A 16317-nucleotide genomic window follows, 5' to 3' on the forward strand; every position below is an offset into this window, starting at 1 on the left:
AAATTACAGAAGAAATTTGCCTTTGAGAAGGATTTCATACAAGATATTATGGTACCCATGGGACCAGATTTTTAAAGGTTTTTAGGGAATTAGTGCGATTTTCAAAAGCATCTAGGTGCTTTCAACCATTAAAAAAAATTGATCTGTAGTACAGTATTTGGGGGCCAAGTTCTATGCACAAATGGTGACATGTGAAAAAGTGCTGAATTGAGAGGAAAAACAACTGTGGGCAAAGGCAGTCCCCATCGGTGGATTTAAAGGAAAGACTAGATGTTTTGACACCAACCCAGGTAATCGATTGGCCTTGGCCTCACAGAATCCCAAAGAATAAACTTGTTATTTAAAATGATTTTTTTAAATTAAAAGGACACTACAAGCAGGAAGTGCTCTACCAGAAATACTGTGAGATGTGATGGTGGAATTCCCTGCAACATGATATTCTCAATGATTATTCGCTATTAAAGACACGCACAAGGATGCAGAAGGACATTCGTCCGCTCCATGATAATGAAGATAAAGGATGAAATGCTAAAAGGAACAAAAATAACATTTGGAAAAGTAAACCATTTAAACAGCATTTCTAGTGGATTGCAACCAGAACAGCAGCTAGGCCAGTATGGCCTATGGCTATGAGGCTCTGTGCAGACATATACACTGATAAGGGATCCTTTGAAACACTAAAACCACGTATGACAATGATAATGGTTGCAGGGGTGAGTGTCCAGCCTCCTTTATTACCAGCAGGAGAGTGAGTTTGTGTGTGTGTGGGGGGGGGGGCGGAGGGTGAGAAAACCTGGATTTGTGCTGGAAATGGCCCAACTTGATGATCACTTTAGATAAGCTATTACCAGCAGGACAGTGGGGTGGGAGGAGGTATTGTTTCATGGTCTCTGTGTGTATATAATGTCTACTGCAGTTTCCACGGTATGCATCCGATGAAGTGAGCTGTAGCTCACGAAAGCTCATGCTCAAATAAATTGGTTAGTCTCTAAGGTGCCACAAGTACTCCTTTTCTTTCAGCCTCCTTTAGCAGCTCAGCGCGTCATTTCCGACAGGGAAGAAGCTGCTTTGAACAGCAACTGGGATGCAAGGTGCCTTTGAGAAAAGAGCCCGGGAAGCGGCTAGGACACTGTACCTGCACTGTCCTGAAGACCCAAAAAGTCCCTCTGCCTCCCCGCTTAACCTGTATTTTTGCTCACCCCCTTTGTGGTGACTTTGGCCCTCTGTGTCCCTCCCTGCGCCAGGTTTCCCCTCCGCCACTGTATTGCCCTGCATTGCCCAGTTCTTAGGGATGCTCCCTGGCCCCGATTTTGCCCCTTGGCTCCTCTCCTTCCCAGTAGCATCGGATGAAGTGAGCTGTAGCTCACGAAAGCTCATGCTCAAATAAAGTGGTTAGTCTCTAAGGTGCCACAAGTCCTCCTTTCCTTTTTGCGAACACAGACTAACAGGGGTGTTACTCTGAAACCTCTCCTTCCCCTGGTTGACTGTCCCGTGCCCCCTCCCCTCCGATCTTCCCCCTTTAACCCCTCCCCCCATGAGCAGCAGGGAGCAGATCCCCCCCTGCAGAGCCGGCTGCTGAGCATCCCGCCCTGGCAGGGGCACGGTCAGACCAGCTCGCTGCGGGGCTCGGGGGCTCCCCCGGCCGGAGGCGGGTTCCCCGGCCAGCGCTGGGTTGGTTCCCCGCGTGTCACAAACACCCTGCGCGGGGCCCGCACCAAGGGCTCCTGCCCGGGCCGCTGCACACGGAGAGGCGGCTCCGAGCCGGGGCTGGGGAGGAGACGCCCCTCCGTGTGCAGCAGCCCGGGCAGGAGCGCTTGGTGTTTGCACACGGGCCATGGCCGGGGCCGGGAGCGCAGCGCGGAGGCTGCTCCAGCCCGGCAGCCCGCGGGGCAGCGCGGTGGGTCCGCGGGCAGGGCTCGGGTGGGCGGCGGGGGCCGGAGACACCGTGGGGCGGACACGCTCCTGCCGGGAGGGGCTGGGCCCTGCTGCCTGGTTCGCTCCCTGCCCGGGTCCCGAGCTCCCGGCGGCCGGAGAGGGGCTGCGGGGGGCGAGTGTCCGGGGCGGAGCGGAGCAGCCCCTGCTGCGGAGCCGGTGGGACGAAGCCCAGGAGCTGCAGGAGGGGCCCGGAGCGAGGGGATGGAGCAGCTGGGGGAGGGATCTGGGGATCAGAGCCGGGCTGTGGGGTGTGGGAAACGGCTGGGGATGGGGATCGTGGGGCTTGGGGGCTCTTTGGAGCTGGGAGTTTTGGGGGTGCCGGGGGTGGGGCATGTTCAGATATTGCACTTGGGGAGTGTGTGTCTGTGTGGGGGTGGGTTGGAGCTGTGGAAATTGGTGTCTGAATTTGGTAACTTGGGTATGAGCAGGGCCTGGGGATGTTTGCAGCTGGAGGCTGCACCTCTGTCACTTCAGCCAGGGGTCCTTTGTTTTCTCTAGAAAACCTGGTGCCCCTTTCACCAGCCTCTCTCAGAGCTTCCTGGCTGAGGTTGAACAAGACCTGGAATAAAAGTCCCAGTGCATCCCAGGGATTCTGCTCGGGCATCTGCAGGGCAGGATGGGCCCTGAAATCTGGCTGTTGTGAGGCCGTTTGTAGCGGTTTGTAACCCCCTCCCCCACTTCTTCCAGGAGCCCCCACGAGAGCGTTGGGCCCCTCTGGAAAAAGAGGGAGAAGCAGCCAAAGCCGAGGAGCAGCAGCAAAGCGAGGAGCTGCTGGTAGGTGCCCAGGGCCCAAGTTTGCCTGGAATCCCAGTGCCCTGAGTGATGGTGAATGCAGGGCCTGGCCTTCCAGCCTCAGCCAGGGAACCGTCCCCACTGGAGCCGAGGGATCCTGCAGGGTCAGACACAGGGGTGACAGGATGCCCTTAGGGTGCAGGAGGCTGCTGGGCCAGGAGAGGGTCAGTCTGTGTGAGCCCAGAGCCCCTGTCCACGGGCTGTCTGCATGTCACAGTGACCGGGGAGCCTTTCCAGCACCTGGGGGGGATGGGGAGGACAGAGATGAAATGTGGGCTGCAGAGATGGAGAGCCTGGCTCAGTGCAAGTTGATGAGGTTTGCAGGGGAGCAGGCCCTCCTGTTGGTGATGCACAGCTCACTGGTGCCTTGATCCATCCACCCTTCCTGGCCTAAATGCGCTTCCCATGAGCCACCACAAGAGATCCTGTGCTCTGGTAAATAACTTCCCCACCTGCCTGGAGGCACATTTATGGTTCTCCCCTGTTACCGAGCCACCCTCTCCCTGTTGCAGAAACAGACAGAAGCCGAGAGGCAGAAGATGGTCTGGGAGTGGCAGGAGCTGCGAGGGTTTCTGGAGGAGCAGGAGCAGCGGCTGCTGTCCCAGCTGGAAGAGCTAGAGAGAGCCATTGTCCAGAGAAGGGATGAGCGCATCTGCAGACTGTCCTGGGAGATTTCCCTGCTCAGTGAGCGGGGAGGAGAGAAGGGGCAGCAGTTGCTGAGCCAGCCCCTGCAGGTCAGACTGTCATTGCAATGATCATACGTAGTGTTCCTATAGGAGCTCCTCAGCCTTAGACCCCAAAGCACTTTACAAAGGGGGGTCAGGGCCATTATCCCTATGGGACAAAAGGGGAAAGTGAGGCAGAAGGAGGGGCAGAGCCCTGCCCAACATCACATCATGAGTCCGTGACTGGCTGGGGATGGGTCCCAGGAGTCCTGGGTGCTGCAACCCCAAGACCTTCTCTCCTGCCCTGCAAATGTCTGTCTGCATTTGCACTTGGAGGGTGAAACCCCCTGCCCCCATGCCGTGGTCCTGAGCCTGACCTAAGGCCCTGTTCATCCCGGGTTAATGGGGTCAGGGGCTTGTGGGTCTCTCAGTAGTGAGGAGAATTTGACTCTCAAGGCAGAGAAACATTTTCTTTCTCTGACGTGCCTGGGGAGAATCCTTCTCTAATGGCAACCCCCCAGCAGGGATTGCTGGGGCTGCTGAGAGCAGAATTCCCTGCTTGGGGGATGGCAGCTGGTCTGGGAACATGAACCCGAGTGTCTGAAATTCTCCAAATACCCAGGACTCCAATGGCGATTCCCCTGCAGAGTAGGAGAGCTCCCCAGCTTGGGACAACCCCTCTGACTTTCCTCTTCTTTCTCTCCTTCTCCAGGGTGCTGGGAGCACTGGGAGTAGGTGAGTCCCCGGCTCTATTTCACTCTCCCTCATGCTCAGCTACATTTGGAAACTGCACTAAATACAGAGCTCCCGCCTGCTCCTGCGGTGTGACACGCCGGCTTGGTGCCTGTGATCACATCTCCCCTAGCAGCTGCCTCAGCAAGGGGCAGAACCTGTTACTCTGACAGCTAATGAGGTCCCACCAGGGCTGTCAGACACATGGGCTAGACCCAACCTGTCTGACAGGTTTATGTGGCCACATCACCTATTCACAGTGTGCAAAAACTCAGGTTTCCATTTTTTTTTAAAAAAAGAAAAGGAGTACTTGTGGCACCTTAGAGACTAACCAATTTATTTGAGCATGAGCTTTCGTGAGCTACAGCTCACTTCATCGGATGCATACCGTGGAAACTGCAGCAGACTTTATATACACACAGAGAATATGAAACAATACCTCCTCCCACCCCACTGTCCTTTTAAGTAAGTGTCAAGCCCTCCTGGCTAAAAAGAAACCCTCCCAATTGCGAACGGAGACAAGGTTGCCTTTCAGGGTCTGCTGATGCCATGGCTCAGACAGGAGTGAACTCCTCTGCCCTCTGTTGATCTCATTGGCGTGTCAGCTGACATGAGGACACTCTAATGTCAACATTCAATATTCCGTGGCTGGTCACTGGTGGACCAGGGAGGGGGCGGGAGTGAAGTTTTGAGGGGTTGGAAGAGGGAGCGGAGAGGAGAGGAGAGACACAACAACAGTGAGGAGAGAGAAAAATGGAGAAAGGAGGGTGGAGAAAAGAAGGGAACAATAGGTAGAAATAGCAGGGGCCATAATCGTGTGGGGGGGCAGGGGTGTTCTCCCCTTGAATGATACTGATCATGACAATAAAGGACTTAATAGAGAACAGTAACTGATTGCTGGCATGGGGATCGGGCTCATTTCTCACCCCTCCTCCTTTCCCCAGCAGGGAGGATGGGACATTTTGGAAGCCAGAGCCGGGGTTTGTGGAGCTGGAGAAGAGACTCAGCGATTTCTCTCTGAAAAGCGCCCACCTGCAGGAGGTGCTGCTGGGATTCAAAGGTGAGTTGGAGTCTGGGGGTGGCGTCTCCTCTGGTTAGAGCGACCCTGGCCCTGGGGAGGAGTCGGGGTCTCTAGTGATGTTACTGACCCCGGGCTCCATCTCGCAGCCCCAGCTCAGTGGGTCACCCTTCCCCATGGAGTAGCTCTGTGGGGCTGGCTCTGTCTGCAGCGGCTGCGTTATCAGGCTCTCTGTGTCACCATCTTGTAGTTAAAAGAAGTTACATTAATAACCAATGGGGATTTGTCCATGAGTGTGAGGGCCTGAATCCTCATCTCTCCCGTCCTCTCCTTCCCCTAGAGATGCTGCGACTGGAGCTGGGGAGCAACACAGGTACGTGTCTGTCTCTGACCAGCCATGGGGAGATTTCAGACCAATAACTATGTTAGCGACAGGGCATCATGGCCTCCAGCCCCAATGTGCACCTGGAAGCTGTGGAACAATGTGAAGCCGGGTGAGCCCCATGACTGCCCAATTCGCTCCTGCTGTGACATCTGATGTGGATTCAGAGCGAATCCTGATCTCACTGGTGTGTTTCCCTTTGGGGCAAGGAACAAGCCCCTGAAAGGTGTGAAACAGGGTGAGACAAAGATGAAATGTCCATAGGCTGAGCCGTCAAGCACCTTCAAATGGGTGACTGAAAATGGCCACAGTGGGTGGGGGGCAGAAGGTCTATAGAGGATACAGCTGGGTTTCACCTGAGACTGACCTTGAATGAGAGATGGGACAGTGGATACAGACTGGCTATGAATGGGAGGAGATCGCTGGGTTGAATATGTCCTAATTTTGAATGAGGAGGGAGCTGCTGTAGTGTTTATCTGTGTTTCTCACACTTTTCTGTTGGTAACCTGTTGTATTGATTTTAAAGGTTAAATGTGTTTAACTTGTTTTTTACTGTTTAATATTAAAATAGTGATCAGTCTCTCTTTCTTTCTTTCACAGAGGCTTTGGTTTTACTTTTCTTTTGGCAAACACTTAAAAACATTTATTTTAGTTGAAAGTTTATTGATTGAACATGAGTTAATATTGTCACTTGCCACACTGTTTAATGCACTTTTTTGGCAAGTGTGTTACCTTTCTTATTGTTTAGATGAGTTTGCTTATTTGCATATGAGTGATTTTTTTCTGTTTTTAAATTAAATGGTTCATTTATTTTTTAATTAATTAATTTATTATTTTAATTAGTTTAAAGTGTTTGTTTTCTTTTCTTTTAGCACTTTAGAATTTATTGTTATGCCAGGTATGAAGATAAAACAGGAAGCTACTCATTACGTAGTTTGAATTTCTACATAATATGAAAGTTGACACAATTATTTTTTTACAGCTGATTTTAAGGCTAACAATACAGCAACAATTTCAGGATACTGACTGAGGACAAAAATTAGTTTAAATGTTTTAGGGTTTTTTTAAAATATATTTTCACACTGGCATATTAGTCCCTATTTTGATGGAACGAATAGCTATTTATATGTGCAATGCGTATATATGTGCAATGTGCCTTTTTCACAGCCACATGACCTTGGTGGCTCATAGTTAAGGCTACGTTTTAGTCACGGGTATTTTTAGTAAAAGTCATGGACAAGTAGGGTGACCAGATGTCCTGATTTTATAGGGACAGTCCCGATTTTTGGTTTTTTTTTTATATAGGCTCCTATTACCCCCCACCCCCGTCCCGATTTTTCACATTTACTGTCTGGTCACCCTATGGACAGGCCATGGGCAGGAAACAAAAATTCATGGCCTGTGACCTGCCCATGACTTTTACTATATACCTCTGACTAAAACTTGCGGGGGTGGCCCTGGGGGTTCCACGGGTGCTGGAGGGGTGAGGGTTGGCGGGGCTGGGGCAGGTTCCCTACCTGGCTCCAGGGAAGTGGCAACCTCCAGCTTCTAGCTCCACATACTGCCTCTGCTCTGCCCCCAGCCCCATTTCTTCAGCTCCCATTGGCTGGGAACCGTGTCTAACGGGAGCTGTGGGGGCAGTACCTGCGGGCAGAGGCAGCATGTGGAGCTAGGAGCTGAGGGAGAGGAGTTCCTGTCACCCTTCCGGGGAGCCCCCTCCCCAGGTAAGCACTGCCATGCACCCCAGTCCCCAGCCCTGAGCCTCCCCACACCCAAACTCCTGCTGCTGGGAGGCGGAGGGGGGCCCAAGACTGCCCCAGCAGTTGCTGGTGCGACTGGCCCAGGGGCTGCCCGAGCTGCTCAGGAGGCTCCCGGGCCAGCTACATGGGCCTCTCCAGAAGTCACAGAGATGAGTGACAAACATGGAGCCTTACTCATCGTCACCTGTGATCCACCCACACACCCAGGTCTCTTTCCTCCTCTGTCTCTTCCGGCCACGGCTTGTAGCAGAAGTTCTTATTATTAGACGCTCTGTGTGTGACCTTGCACTTTGTACTATTGAATTTCATCCTGTTCCTGTCACTCCAGACTTGGAGGCCATTCACACCGGTACAATGTTCTGATCCTTCGCATTTCCGGCAAATTGCATTTCATTTAGTGCACCTGCACTGAGCAGACTTTGTCCAATACCTGCCTCTGCTTAGTTCCCGTGCTGCAGGGGGAACATGCTGCCCTCAGGGAGCATGACAGGGTTGGAAAATGTCTCAGCAGGTTCAGTCCTGATGGGGACGGGTTTGTGTATGTGCTGTAATAAAGTCATAGAATGACTGATGATGTTCCCAGCATGAGTGTCTGGAACATCTTATTTGCAGGGAAGGAGCTAGGTGGAATCAAGATGTGGAATGAACTAAAGTCCCTTCTGGACTCTCACCAGTTCTCCCTCTCACCCTGACAGGCTGCAGAATAACACCCCCTTTTAGCTCCAGATTGCCCCATCCTCCAAGGAGACGGGGAAGGGAAATGGCTGCAGAAGAGCAGGCTCAGGTAGGGATCCCAAGGGAGTTGCTGGTGGGTTCCTGATGGAGAGAGAGGGGGCAGAAAACACACAGGAGGTGGGAACTTCTGGGGAGTTCAATCTGGAGGTGGGAGGGGGCTGGAAATACACAGGGTCATAGGCACCAATGGCTAGGAAGGGCTTGGTGGAGGGTGGAGAGTGGCAGGTGGGTGGGAAGAGAAAAAGGAAGTCAGCACCTGTGCACAGGGTGCAGAAAGGGAGGGGAACAGTGGGTGACAAACCTGCTGGAACTTGTTTTTACTTGGGGACTAGATTATAGGAACAGAATCTGGGGGTTACGGTGGAAATTCCTTCTCCGTGGAACAGGAAAGAGACGCCCTGAACTGGGCTGGGATAACTTCCCAAACTGCCATGCTGGAGCACGAACCTACGAAGTGGAGGCTGCTCTGAGATATAAAGGAGTCACTGACCAGAGGGGCTTAGGGGAGATGCCCCATCCCTTCCCCTCTGGCTGCTGGCAATGGGGAGGAGGTTGGGATTCTTACCAGGGGGCCTGGAGCTTTGTAGGGGTCCATCTCCTGCATCAGCCTTTGGCTAGCTGTGTGATGAGTGTGAAGACCCTGCCAGCCTCTGTCTGCTAGGAGGGAAGTGGGACTCTTTTTCTCCCCTCACCCTGATGCCTCTTGGATGCTCTGAGCAGGGTGGGACTCTGTGCCTCCTTAGACTTCCAATTAATTGGCCCTGGGGTGTCATGAATAGTGGAGCTGTGAGTGGGGCAGCAGGTCCTGAGTGTGGGACTCTTGCTCTTTCAGGGACTGGTGACCTTCGAGGAGGTGGCGGTGTATTTCACCAGGGAAGAGTGGGCTCTGCTAGACCCCGCTCAGAGAGCCCTCTGCAGAGACGTCATGCAGGAGAACTATGAGAATGTGACCTCGCTGGGTAAGGATTCCTGTCCCCTCGGTTCTTGGAAGGGGAAGTTAAGACTTAAGGTTTATTTTACCCCCACAATGCCATCTCTACTGTGCCCTGTTTCAGCATCACCCCAACATGCCACTGACACATACAATACCACTCTACCCTCCCCTGCAGCATCGCAGTGTCAAATATCTCAGAATTGCAAAATGTTACCACCCCTTTAACCTCACTGGGCCCTGCGGACCACTAGCATGTATGCCACCAAACTACTGACAGACCCGTAGCAAGAACACACTCTGTGCACCTTTACTAAGACAGCCTACAGCACTGAGCCCTGAAAGGAGGCCTACTCGGTCCACATGCACCTCTCTTCCTACGACAGTCACAGCTCTGCCATGCTATTGCAACCAATCCTTCCCCCGTCCAATTACAGCTGGCACAGTGCACACAGCTGGAGGCATGCAGAGAAATGCTGGGATTCCAACCTGTGGAACAAAACACTAACAACAGCATCTTCCCTTAGTTCTTCCTCATATCGATTATAAATTCATCCATTTTATGGCCAGAAGGCAGTATTAGACCACCTTGTCTGACTGCTGTAATCAGCTGAATAGCTTGTGTACGACTAACTCATCCTCTAGAACAGCAGTTCTTAAACTTTAGCAACCCAAGGACCCCCATTTTGATTTAAAATTTTTCACGGACCCCCAAGCCAGCTGCTCAACCCCAGGCCCCACCCCCACTTCACCCCTTCCCCCAAGGGCCTGCCCCACCTCTTCCCATCCCCACGCCACGCCTCCTCTTCCCCACCTCTTTCTGCCCCTTCCACCGAGTGCACCCCATCCCCACTCCTCCCCCTCCCTCCCAACACCTCCTGCATGCCACTGAGCAGCTGTTCCGCTGCATGCAGGAGGCCCTGGGAGGGAGAGGGAGAGTTGATCAGTGGGATTGGCAGCCCCAGATATGACTCGTGGACCTCCTGGAGTACTAGTCCAGTCCTGCTCTAGAAAGTTGTGACCCGAGGTGCCTAGGGTAGCCCACACTGCAAATGCTAAGATCAGTTCAGGCTGCAAAAAGAAGAGCAGATTCTCCCAGAACTGGTGGTTAACACTGTAGTTCGATTCACCAACCAGCCACAAACTGTGCTCCTGTCAAGAAGCTGAAAAAAATAAATGACACAGCCCCCTTACTGCATTCCAGGCTCTGGCTCCCAGTCAGCAAATAGATCCGGTAAAGTGAGAAGTTACTTAAAACTCTACTCACTATACAAAATGTTCTTCTGATCCCCAAAGCACCAGTCACATTACCAGATTGCAGTGATCCCTCGCTCTCCAGTGGGGAGGGAGGCCATGCTGCCTCATCATATTGGATGGTAACCCTCGGGCTTGGGTCACACCAGTTAGCCTGAGCCATAAGTAGTCTGTAGTTCTGGGCCCGTCTGACAGAGGCAAACAAGCAACAATAGTCTGGTGTTCTTGTCCCCACCCTCAGGCAGGGCAGAGCACTGGGTAGCCCCTTGCAGCCCCTCAGCTGGGGCTGGCAGTATTTAACAGCCTGGAGCTCTAGCCCTTTGAGTGGGGCTGAGCAGGGAGTAGACTGTAACCTAAGCCTCCTGGCCAGGCAGCCAGCTAACACACACAATCTGGAGCTTTCACCCTTTGGGTGGGCAGAGCAGGGAGCAGGCTGCAGCTAAGCCTCCTGGCTAAGGCAGCCAACAAACTCTCAGTTCTTAGTTCAGGTAGGGGTGAGCACCCACACAGTCTAGGGGTTCTGAAAAGGGTGAGTACCCACACAGTGTTGGGGCTTTGGAGGGAGTGGGAGCATCCTAGCTTGGCGGATGGTAGATTCACACAGGCCTTCTGGCCTATGGTGGGGCATCAGCCACCCCAGGAGTGAGGTGGCAGGGGTAGGGGAACGGAGGCCTGCCCGATTCTACTGCGTCCAAGCCCAGGGCCCTGACTGAGGCGGAGTAGTCTGCCACTGGGTCAGTGGGGATCCAGCTGCAACATGCTGACCCTAGAAGCAGTCAGCCACTTAGTCAGACAGTTGTTGGGTGACCCTGGGCTACTTCCTACCTCCCTGGGGTTTGGTATCTCTGAGATCCACAGGTCCTCTGGGTACACAGTGGATGGTAGTCCCGTTACCTCCCCTTCTGGGTCCGTCTCCTCCAGGGGCAGGGTGCTACAGAGCACAGATTCAGCTCCCAGGTGCCACAGAAGCGTGGAGAAGTCCATCTCCTTCCCTGGCTCCCACTCAACTGAGCCCTCCCTTTATACATCCTGTCCAGCCCTGGTACTTCCGGTGACAGGGGGCGGGGCAGGTTTGCCTCTGCCCACCAGGGGGAGTGTAGTGATCCCTTTCTCTCCAGTCCAGAGGGAGGCCACTCTACCTCACTACACAGATCAATACTAGTTTGGATCTTACCCAAAATACCACGCTGCCAGCCAAGTCCTATAATGGGGTTGGCACCCGCCTCTTGCGAGAGCCCCCTTGTCATCAGGTGTGAGCCTGCTGTTTTTGTTTGGAATAGGGGTGGCACCCACTTCTCGCAAGAGCCCCTCTGCCCCAAGGCCGATGATGGGTCTTCAGTGACTCAGCCCTCCGGCTGAGTCACCCACACTATCTCTAGGTGGACCAAACAAACAAACCCTTTCCAGGGAATAGAGTCTCTACCTTCTTTCTCATGGCCCTAGTATGAGGCCATACAACCAAGGCTTCCTTCCCAGACACACTGTCTTCTATAACAGTCCAACAGGGGCACATCACGGTACCCTCAGCTGGTGTGTCCTTTTCAGCAGCCGTCCTTGGGCTCAGTCTCTAATCAGACCAACAGGGCCCATCACAGTACCCTCGCATGGTCTGGCTAGGCTCTGGTCTCAGTCCTTACTCTATCTTCTCAGCCAGCCAGGAGCAGTTTCTTAGCTCCCCTGGTCTTTGGCAGCCCTCCCTGGGCTTGGTCCAGTGCACACTGAGCTGTCCATGATCCTGCTGCTCTTCCAGCCAGCAAGGAACCCAGCCATAGGATCATAGAAGATTAGGGTTGGAAGAAACCTCAGGAGATCATCTAGTCCAATCCCCTGCTCAAAGCAGGACCAACCCCAACCCTTTGCTGAATAGAGGGGAATAATCACTTCCCTCGATCTGCTGGCAATACTCCTACAAATGACAGGTTTCAGAGTGGTAGCTGTGTTAGATTGTATCAGCAAAAAGAACGAGGAGTCCTTGTGGCACCTTAGAGACTAACAAATTTATTTTGGCATAAACTTTCTTGGGCTAAATCCCACTTCATCAGATGCATGGAGTGGAAAATACAGTAGGAAGATATAGATATACAGAGAACATGAAAAGATGGTGGTAGCCTTACCAACTCTAACAAGAGTAATTGATTTGTCTTAATTTGATTTGACAATAATAACCCTGATCTAGTGCTACATGAGTTGATATATGTAGCAAATTGGTGTTAGACTCAGTTCTAAGATCACAACACCACCCTATTTGAATTTAGGTAATCAATGCTGTCGTTCCCATCATTGTTCCATTCCGAAGTCGCTTCAGCTTCAAGAGAGCAAACTCACTCTTCAGAGATTTTGACATAGCTGTCTGATCTGTTGAACTGATAGCTGAGAATTATGGCTGCTTTGTCAATGCTGTCTGCTAGGGTAAAGTTACCTCACGAATGTTGGATAGAGTATACCTGTGGCCTGGCATGCTGTGGTCAGCCATGCTGTATGAGGCATACAGGCAAAAATTCCAAGAAGGCCCCTTTTGGGATCACACAATAGCTGCTGGTCAACATCTACTGTTGGAAACTGCTCAAAAATGCCTAAATTTTTGGCAGAACTTGATAGAATCCTTAGATGTGATTAAGGTTAAGGTTTTGACATGGATATTTTTAGCAAAAGTCACAGACAGGTCACAGGCAATAAACAAAAATTCATGTGAGCTGTGACCTTTCCGTGACTTTTACTAAAAATAATGATCAGTGTCTGGCCGTGTGTGTTCCCAGCAGACATGGGGATAGATAAATCCCTCATTAAGCAGAGTATCCTACACATTTCAGGACCTAGGTAGGTGGCCCCAGGCTATTACTGCTTTAAAATAGTCTGGAGTTAAAATAATAGAACATTTTATTGTGTGAAATTTCCTATGAACTCACCTGATCTCACTTGTTTTCTTTTCTCTGAGCAGAGTTTCCTGTTTTCAAAGTTGATGTGATCTCCCAGCTGGAACAAGGAGAAAAGCCAGGGGTGCCAGAAGTCCAGGGCTCATATGAAAGAGAGATCTGGAGGGATGCCTGCCCAGGTGAGGAATCATTAAATCAGCTCAAAAGATGAGGGTGCCTGAAGGAAACAGCTGGGATTCCCTCCAAAGACCCTTGTTAGCTCTCTGAGTTCAGGATTGTTCCCAACAGGAGTCATATCCTCATGCCCGATATTGCTCATGGCTTCCTTCCCATAACAACAGACCCCTGGTAGTAGTTTCCGACTTGACCTCCCACCCCAGATGAGGTGTAGAAACAGATTTTATGCACGCTTCTCTCCTGGGCAGGGAAGAATTTGGTGGGATTCTGATCCTGAATTTTTTCTGACTCAAGTTGCAGTGGGGGAGGTTTAGGTTGGATATTAGGAAAAACTTTTTCACTAAGAGGGTGGTGAAACACTGGAATGCGTTACCTAGGGAGGTGGTAGAATCTCCTTCCTTAGAGGTTTTTAAGGTCAGGCTTGACAAAGCCCTGGCTGGGATGATTTAATTGGGGATGGGTCCTGCTTTGAGCAGGGGGTTGGACTAGATGACCTTCTGGGGTCCCTTCCAACCCTGAGATTCTATGATTCTGCAGCATTTATTTTGGTTTGCTCTCCCCTTTTCCGTCCCTGTTTCTGAGGTTTCTCCCTCTATCCCAGCAGGTGCTGGGATGGTGAGTGAGAACGAGGAGCAGAATCCTCAGCAGCAAGATGCTGAGCAAGTGGAACCATATGCAGGATTATCACAAAGATCCGAAGGGAATGTGTCCAGGCGTCATGTGGAGGGAAAAGCCTGTGAGAGCGAGCCCAGGCCAGAGAGCGAGCAGGGAAACAAGACAGGGGAGAAAATGAGTAAATCCATTAATTATCAGGAAACTCAGAAGGAAACCACAGCCCAGAAGCGAATCCTCGCAGGAGAGCGAAACAACACATGCACTGAGTGTGGGAAAAATTTCAGTAGCCGCTCACACTTTATAGAACATCAGAGAATCCACACAGGGGAGAGACCTTACACGTGTTGTGAGTGCGGGAAAAGCTTCACTCGGAGCTCAACCCTCGTTCGGCATGAGAGGGTCCACACAGGAGAGAGACCCTATGAATGTTGTGACTGTGGGAAAACCTTCAGTCAGAGCTCATCCCTTATTGCACATCAGAGGACGCATACGGGAGAGAGACCCTACGAATGCCGTGAGTGCAGGAAAAGCTTTGCTCGGATCTCAACCCTTGTTACGCATCAGAGCACTCACACAGGAGAGAGACCCTATGGATGCTGTGAGTGTGGGAAAAGCTTCAGTCAGAGCTCATCCCTTATTGCGCATCAGAGGATCCACACAGGAGAGAGGCCCTATGAGTGCCGTGAGTGCGGGAAAAGCTTCAGTAGCCGCTCAGGGCTTTTCGACCACAAGAGAATCCACATGGGGGAGAGACCCTATGAATGCTGGGAGTGCGGGAAAACCTTCACTCGGCGCTCACACCTTATCACACATCAGAGAATCCACACAGGCGAGCGCCCCTATGAATGCCGTGAGTGTGGGAAAAACTTCTCTCAGGTCTCAGCCCTTATTAGACATCAAAGAATCCACACAGGAGAGAGACCCTATGGATGCTGTGAGTGTGGGAAAAACTTCTCTCAGAGCTCAGCCCTTACTGCACATCAGAGAATCCACACAGGAGAGATCCCCTAGAGATGCTCCTTGTGGGAAAAGCTTCCGTCAGAGCTCAGCCTTTACTTATCATCAGAGAATACACAAAGGAGATAAACACCATAAAAACCTTATCTAGAGCTGATCAAACAAAATTCCTTAATACTTTTTCTAATTCCCACATAGTGGCCTTTCAGGCTGTTTGAATCATTTACATCACCATGGTCTCTCCAATCTACCTAGTGAGCTGCCTGCTTGGGCCTCTTTTTGCCTCTTGAGCTCCCTTCATTTCCTACAAATCCATGACTTTATGTGGAAGTTATGTCCAAGCACAAGATGGTTTGGGGAGGAAATTATTAAAGCGATTCCTCTAATAACACAATGATGGCTTCCTAGCGATACTCTCAGCTGCTCACTTAATGCTGCAGCAAAGGATCTGCCATTTAAACAGAATGCCAGATGAATTCATCTTTATTGCTTTCAGTTAGACTTTGCATTGAACTTTCTTGGAAAAATGTGACCCGCTTTCTCCTATGAAATTGAGTATATAAAAATATGGACTGTTCTTTTAGTGGAAAACTTTGATATCAACTACATAAGCAAGAGAAGTGCCAAAAGGAGGATAGCTATTTAGCAATTTTGTCATATATTCTCTTGGACTCAGAGGAGGAGGTGTCCCTAGCCAGCAAGCCACAATCTTTAGCCAGGGTCTTGAAATGTTACCCTGGTCCTGAATAAGTAACGTACAATGTAGTATGTTAGCATTTTATTGTAACTTTGTCAGAATAAAAAGTTTTAAAAAATAAATAAAAGCGATATTGAGTCATGTATCTTCCAGTATACAACATGGGTCAGAACCATTATGGATCTGATTGGAGATCAGCCGATACAGTTGTGATGTTGCCCACTCATGCCCAGCTGAGGTTGTCAGTCTGGTTTGAAGAGTTTTAATGGACATGAAAAGCTGTCAGCAACTATGTTGTTCATAGAGTAAATGTACAGTTAATGAGGTTCATAGAGTAAATGAGGTTTTTAAGGCCCATCTTGACAAAACCCTGATTTGGGATGATTTAGTTGGGGTTGGTCCTGCTTTGAGCAGGGGGTTAAACTGGATGACTTCCTGAGGTCTCTTCCAATACTAATTTTCCATGATTCTATGTGTTAATGGGCCATGCTTTAAACCAATCAAACCTTGGAAGGGGACATTGAAAATGCATAAGAATTTTTTCTATGTCTGAAGGACAGAGTTCTAGGCTTTATTTTGGAATTCATTCACCATTAGCCATGCACCCTTTCACGTACAAACACAGCCCACTGCTGAGATCTCCCAGGGATTTTAAATTTAACACCCAAGGACTTGATGACCTCTTTTTATTTCCAAAATTTCAGCTCAGCACCCTTGTCTCCCATGTCCTCTGGTGACCTCAAATGCTGGCCACAATGCAAGCCTATGTGGTCTCTTGTAGTGTATGTGCTTGC

The 16317-nt window shown here is 50.8% G+C and overlaps 1 protein-coding gene across 4 annotated transcripts; it reads left to right on the top strand.

Annotated features, from left to right (window-relative positions):
• Nucleotides 1-1766: 1766 nt before the first annotated feature.
• Nucleotides 1767-15758, top strand: LOC311514170 (uncharacterized protein). 4 transcript variants are annotated; one of them, XM_084616602.1, is made up of 10 exons: nt 1767-1897; nt 2623-2709; nt 3240-3461; nt 4105-4127; nt 5069-5184; nt 5483-5515; nt 7980-8068; nt 8852-8978; nt 13143-13256; nt 13856-15757. In XM_084616602.1, the coding sequence occupies exons 1-10, from the start codon at nt 1835-1837 to the stop codon at nt 14878-14880; spliced, it is 1899 nt and encodes a 632-aa protein (XP_084472728.1). In that variant the 5' UTR covers nt 1767-1834; the 3' UTR covers nt 14881-15757. The 4 variants fall into 4 exon arrangements, with proteins under 4 accessions (XP_084472728.1, XP_084472729.1, XP_084472730.1 ...); XM_084616603.1 differs by having other exon boundaries at nt 13859-15757; XM_084616604.1 differs by having other exon boundaries at nt 5072-5184.
• Nucleotides 15759-16317: the final 559 nt, after the last annotated feature.

This window comes from Lepidochelys olivacea (genome assembly GCF_965140295.1).
Source record: "Lepidochelys olivacea isolate rLepOli2 genome assembly, chromosome: 28".
NCBI classification, from domain to species: Eukaryota; Metazoa; Chordata; order Testudines; family Cheloniidae; genus Lepidochelys; species Lepidochelys olivacea.